The following is a 6,384-nucleotide window of genomic DNA, read 5'->3' on the forward strand; positions in this document are numbered from 1 at the left end:
GAGTGGCCAAGGGGCGAAGCGCCCCGCGTGCAAACAAGAAAAAAGGGAAAGAAAGAAAGGAAGCATCAAAGAACTATATAGTGTATAGCGTATAGAGTCACGTGATAAAAGATAAAAAAAGATAAAACACACAATTTCTACTCAAGGGGGGGGGGGGGCTGAAGCATAGTCTAGTGATAATGTTCAAACTTTCTTCTAAAATTTGTGATAATATAGTTCGAGTGCGTTCAGTGTTGATATAGATTAGAAATAAAAGAAGATGAAACTCGCTATGGATTTTTGGCAATTTATGAATAAAGAAATTTCCCAAAGTAATGATATGCGAACTTCATGGCCTATTTTTGCATGTAATAACTCCTGTTTCAGCTGGTATTGTGTCTGTTGTTTTAAATAGGGAGCCTTTGCATAAATTCCAAAAGTAATTTAGCTGAGATGAAACCTCTGGCTCTGGCAAATGGACTAAAGCCGTCTACTATAGTGTAAAATAAGGTATCTGTATAGTGGTATTGGGTTTTTTAAGCTGGAATGATTTTACCCAGCAAAACACACAGAGCGCGGATACTGGGGGCATTATTTTTCCTCAGATGGAAACATGCATTTTTATGTCACAAGTTGTTTTACTGATAGAGAATTCAAAACTACAGTCGTGCATGGCGGGTGGAAAACGGGGTAGGGCCTATAAAGGAATTGGGGAAACAAACGGGAAAGCTGCGGGAATGGCAATATGAAATCCATTACCAAGCAGACCTCGGGAACCAGGAAAAAATCTTTATGTATAAAGCGAAAATACGTCTTGTCTGTTTTTTTCATTCTTCATTCGAGAAAAAAAGAGAAAAAAAATACCCCCTCTTTCTCTTTTCTCTCCCTTCCATTTCCCCCTCCCCTTTTCTCCTTTTTTTTCGTTTTGGGACGTTGTTGGGGCATCCCCTCCGGCTTCAACCCCCCCCCCCCCATGCACACACGTAATAGGGTCTGCACTCACAGGCGCCGCCCGTTTTGACGAGGCCGTCGCGGCCGGGGATGGTGAGCAATGAATGAAAATTTTAATACCCCCGAAATAACCTCATCGATTGATGATGACGAGATTGCCGCTTGGCGTTGCCATTCACTACGTAACTAAGCGACCACGGGTCTATTGTGATAAGTCACTAGTGCGAAACACACGTGTGTGATGTGTGTATTCTCGCAAAACACAAAATAGTGCTGTCAGTTAGCAACAAGACGCCACGAAGCACGGTTACGTTAGATCGTTCTCTAAATTTTCAAACTCATTGATTACTTCAACTCGCCAAAATGTTCAAAAATACATTCCAGAGTGGATTTTTGTCCATATTATACAGCATAGGCAGTAAACCGTTGCAGATATGGGATAAAAAGGTGAGTTTGGATGTTCCAAATTAAAAATTGTAAGGTGTTTTTATTCAGCAGCAAATGATTTTGCAGACCATATTTTCTGTGCATAACAACGCCCGGGGTAGCGGGGTGGCTTCTGTCAGAACCATGGTCTCTTCAGAAGCTTGCCAAAATGGGCAGACTCAAAAGATTTTAACTTTTAGAGATTAAGACATGCAGCTGATTTATCTTGTTACTGTTAGAAATAATAAAGGTATGCCTATCCTAATCCTATGCAGATTTTTTTTTTAACAGGACTTGGTCTTGGTTCGTATTCTCTTGATTTCCTTGAGTCGGAATCAGACCTTAAGTGGAGTAAGGAACAGGAAGATGAGAACCACATGAAAATAGAATTGAAGATAAGAAAGTTGAAATCAGAAAGTTAAACTTGTCTAGGCCTACTACCCAGCAGCTACCATACAGTTCTCACAAATTTAGAGCAAATTTTATTTTTTGTGTGTGTGTGACTTTATTTTTATTTTATTCATTTTTTTAGGTGAGGAATGGCCATATCAAAAGAATCACAGACAATGACATCCAGTCACTTGTACTGGAAATTGTAGGAACAAATGTCAGGTAAGTTTTTTTTTGTTCTATTTTCAATTTTGAAATGTCAGGATTAATCTACTTTTATTTTCAATTTTGACTCGTATGAATTGTTTCCAGTGTTATTTCTCTGTTTAGATCTAGACCCAATTCATAATCAACTTGCTTCACATGTTTCTAATCTATATTTTACAGTTCATTTTTATTTCTTTGTATCCTCTCTCTGCACTTTATGACTTACAATCTTCTATTATTATTGTCATTGTTATTATCATTATTATAAATTATCATCATTGACATCACCACTATCCTTACAATCATTTTTAAGACTTTGTTGTTGAAGATTCTGCCGTAGTTGCTAAAATATTAAAGATGTTATCTTAATTTTTTTTTGTGACTGTTATCAAATGAGTGATTGTTACTGTCATTATTATCATCATCATTGTCATCTATGTTAAATCTACTGTTCTATCTTTCTAGTGGTTGATACAATTTTTTATGTTTTTGGTCTTCAGGAATCGGTAGTACAAATCATTGTAAGATCATTGTAAGAGAGATATTTAAAGCATTAAAGAAATGGAGACCCCTAGATGTTTTTGTGCAATTCTCTGTTGGTTGAAAATGCTTACCTGGTAACTCCATATTACAAAATCTCTCATTTGCCCACAGCACAACTTTGATTGAATGTCCATCTGATGCAAAAAAGACCCTTGGTATCAAGCTCCCATTTTTAGTCATGATCATCAAGAATCTCAAGAAGTACTTCACATTTGAGGTTCAGGTGCTAGACGATAAGAACGTCAGGAGACGTTTCAGGGCGAGCAACTACCAGAGTACGACACGTGTCAAGCCTTTCATCTGCACAATGCCCATGAGACTAGATGACGGCTGGAATCAAATTCAGGTAGTTATTTATCTCTCACTTTGTATTTCATGGAAGAACTTTGGTTTTAGAGGGGGTTGTTTTCTGAACAAGAGGGCCAGTGTTTGTCTTCTTTCTTTTTTTTTACACTGGTTTGGGCTTGGGGGATGTTATCCTCTAAAAATAATTGACAAAATTTAATTTTCTTTTTCAGTAAATTATTTTTCCAAAAGCTTAACTTTCATTGGAGTTTCTTTGATTTCTGGAATGAAATACATGTATGTGATTGGTACTTCCTGCTTAGGGGAATGGGTAGAGAAGCCTAAGGCTCATTCTACTAGTCATAACAAAGATGTATTAAAGTGGAATCTCCTTGTTATGATATGAATTATCCTCCCATATTTAACAATGTTTTGACATTTCAATGACTGAATTTGATTGTGTTATGTACTTTCTTGGTGTGTTTTAATGTTTTTAGACTACTATTGTGCAGTATCTTTGAAATTGACAAATGATCAGAATTGTCTTTGATTACATATTCTTTGCTGAATTAGCTCTTTGGCTCTTCGTATAATTCCTTATGAAACCTGTACCGGTACTCCAATTCTTCTTTGGGGGGGGGGGGGGGGAGCTGGGGCAAAAGGGCCTTACACATTGAAGGCAACTTTGCTACTGTGGTAATTACATGGAAATCATGACTAGTTGTCTTTTGATCATTATCATTTTTGTGGTGTAGTGGTTCAGACTCTCACCTTGTAATCAGAGGGTTGTGTGTGTTTGAATCCCATCCAGCCTACATGTAGTGCTCTTTGACAAGGCATCAATCCACATTTTACCACTCTCCACCCAGTTGATAAATGAGTTTTGGAACTATTATTGGAATGCTCCCCAGTGAGTGGAGAAAGACATGAATTGTGTGTATGCATGCCAATACAGTAGTAAGCACCATAAAATTTTATTATTATTTTTTATAACATTAATGGAGAGATTGGTTGCATATGTTTAACATATTAAAATATTTTATTTCTGAACAACAGAGCATGTTGACATAGGGTCTACTTTCAAGCACTTTATAATCCATAAATTTCATTTTGTTTATATCAAACAGTTCAACTTGTCAGATTTCACAAGGAGAGCATATGGAACGAACTACATTGAGACCATTAGAGTAAATGTAAGTAATAGCCTTAACTGGATTATCATTTGTATTACAAGATAACCATAAGAATGAAATGTCACTTGACTTATGATTTAAAAATCAACACCTTTGTTTAGTCAAATCTTGTCATTGTGGACCAATTCAGATGTACACAGAACTTTCCAATTTTTCAATAGAAAACAATTGTTTTTCTTTAAAATTATCATTATTTGAAGGAAAAACCCTGGATATACCATTAGACTACATGAATGATAATTAAAATTATTCAAACATTTTCAGTAGGCCTACTAATTTGATATTTTTCATTATATTGCCGAATTAGATATCGTATTGATTAGCTGAACTTTAACGGCTCTTATTCAGGATTGGAGGATTATTCATTTAAAAAATGCCTCTTAAAGATGTATCTCTAATTATTATAGTTAATATGTGCAGGCTATTTAAATGACATTCTTATTTTTTTCTTCAGTAAGATACCTAGTTAACTAATTGCCTGGCACATTTTGTTTTTCTCCCCAGATCCATGCCAACTGTCGTATCCGAAGAGTATACTTCTCTGATAGACTGTACTCAGAAGACGAATTGCCTGCTGAATTCAAACTCTATTTGCCCATTCAAAAGGGTATGGCAACCAAGAATTAGCAGAGAACCTTGAACATACAAAAGACTTGCAATACCAAATCAAATTTGTTTTGGACAATGTACAAGAACATTACAATGTCGCTGGAAGACATTTTGTGCTTCACGCAAACTCATGGTGCGCCTTCTTCTCACTTTAGAGGAGAAAATTGTTTTATGAAATTATCTTCTTGATATTACTATGAATGGGAAATTTTGAAATGGGAAAATGTTTTTGTGCAATTTGACTCAGAAAGGCTTTAGATATCGGAGTCCTAGGCAAATACCAAAAGAAGTAAATGAATTCAGTCAAGAATTTCTGATTTATAAGTATGTGCCAAGGAGAATGTGCTTCAGCAAATGGATGTATGTCTTGGATTCATGTAATAACCAATGGAAACCTTATGAATGGTTATAACTCAATTTGGAGAGAAAAATCATTCTTATGTTTAATGTGAAAATTAAAACATGTTCTATACTACTTTTCAAATGTCTAAAAATCATTAAGTAGAATTGAATTGTTATTAATTCCTCAAAAATATAAAAGTAAATTCACTCTATAGTAGAATGACATCACAGCAATTCTACAATTGACTATGACTTCAGCCAATTTGGCGATTGCTCTGAACTTCTAATAACAAATCTGACATTTGTTTTCAATTATATATTCTGAACCTTAAATAAAAAAAATCTGTTTATATTATTATAACAAAATATGCAATACATGTCCTTCTATTATTGGGGCGTAGATGAATTATAAGGTGTAACCGAAAGTTAGTGAAACTGTTAATTGAACACGTTCACTTATGGAAAGTTTTTAAACCTTGTTAGAAAATCATCAAGAAAACGATATTATTGCACATGGCATTGGAATCAAGTTAACAGTATTTTACAGACCGAAGTAGAAGAATTGTTTTGGAAAATTTTTGTCTTAATTAAATTTTTGATTGACAAGCAAATGCGTTGACCTTATATTACCGAATGACCTGTATTTGCTTTGATACAGTTTTATGTTCAAGATGTTGAAAATGTTTGTGGTGTATTTATTTATGCTGCATTGCCAAATTGTGGGTTAGGCATTTATTCTTAGTAATGAACACTGATTCATATATAATTGTGTGTGAGACACAACTTGTATGTCAAATTTAATTGATTTAAGATTTTTTTTTTCATTTTCAATTTTTTTTCTTTTATTTTAGTGGTTGTTTTAACTGAAATTTTCATGTTGAGGTAGATACCTCACTTGTATATAATATATTAATACAGTGTAAATATATCTTTCATTTAAATTTTAAGTATGGAATGGCATGTTATGAGTCCATGCTGATATTGACTTAAAGTTGCATGTTTCTCTTGTTATGCATTGTTACAATTCATGTTCAAATATATTTATTTAAGATTCACTTAACACATGGTCTCCTTCTTGTATTCCATTTATTACTGCCCGGGCAACTGAACCTTGTATCTCAAAAAGCCATGGCCCTTATTCTGAAGTCCAGTTCAACTTAATGTGCCATGGTTTAGCTCTGTTATAAAATTATGGGAAACCAAAATGTCAAAATTTTGTTAACATTTTATGTCTTCCTCTTGCTTTATTGGGGTCCAAAACTATTTAAGATATTGATCTCCAGACATTTATGAATAATTTGAGTATCATATTAGCTGACAAATTGAACCTGTACTTTGAGGATTGGCTTCACATAATGATACCACAACTTTAGACCAGATTTTAAATTGAACCCTTGGGAGTTTGGGAGAGTGAGTAAACAAATCATGTATATACTATCTAATTGGAAAGTCCATCTTT

The 6,384-nt window shown here is 34.5% G+C and overlaps 1 protein-coding gene across 1 annotated transcript; it reads left to right on the top strand.

The window, feature by feature from the left end:
- Positions 1-1,193: 1,193 nt before the first annotated feature.
- On the top strand, positions 1,194-5,981 carry LOC121407265 (cilia- and flagella-associated protein 20-like). Its single transcript, XM_041598244.1, has 5 exons — positions 1,194-1,377; positions 1,889-1,968; positions 2,608-2,842; positions 3,909-3,974; positions 4,479-5,981. Exons 1-5 carry the CDS (start codon positions 1,294-1,296, stop codon positions 4,599-4,601), a joined length of 588 nt encoding a protein of 195 aa, XP_041454178.1. The 5' UTR covers positions 1,194-1,293; the 3' UTR covers positions 4,602-5,981.
- Positions 5,982-6,384: the final 403 nt, after the last annotated feature.

Source organism: Lytechinus variegatus, chromosome 2 (genome assembly GCF_018143015.1).
Source record: "Lytechinus variegatus isolate NC3 chromosome 2, Lvar_3.0, whole genome shotgun sequence".
Taxonomy (NCBI): domain Eukaryota; kingdom Metazoa; phylum Echinodermata; class Echinoidea; order Temnopleuroida; family Toxopneustidae; genus Lytechinus; species Lytechinus variegatus.

What these genes read in the sequence shown, in the direction of transcription:
- LOC121407265 (XM_041598244.1), top strand. Translation starts at nt 1,294, where the DNA reads ATGTTCAAAAATACATTCCAGAGTGGATTTTTGTCCATATTATACAGC. An exon ending in TGCAGATATGGGATAAAAAG is followed by an intron (nt 1,378 to 1,888) that starts GTGAGTTTGGAT and finishes TCATTTTTTTAG; the next exon opens with GTGAGGAATGGCCATATCAA. An exon ending in ATTGTAGGAACAAATGTCAG is followed by an intron (nt 1,969 to 2,607) that starts GTAAGTTTTTTT and finishes ATTTGCCCACAG; the next exon opens with CACAACTTTGATTGAATGTC.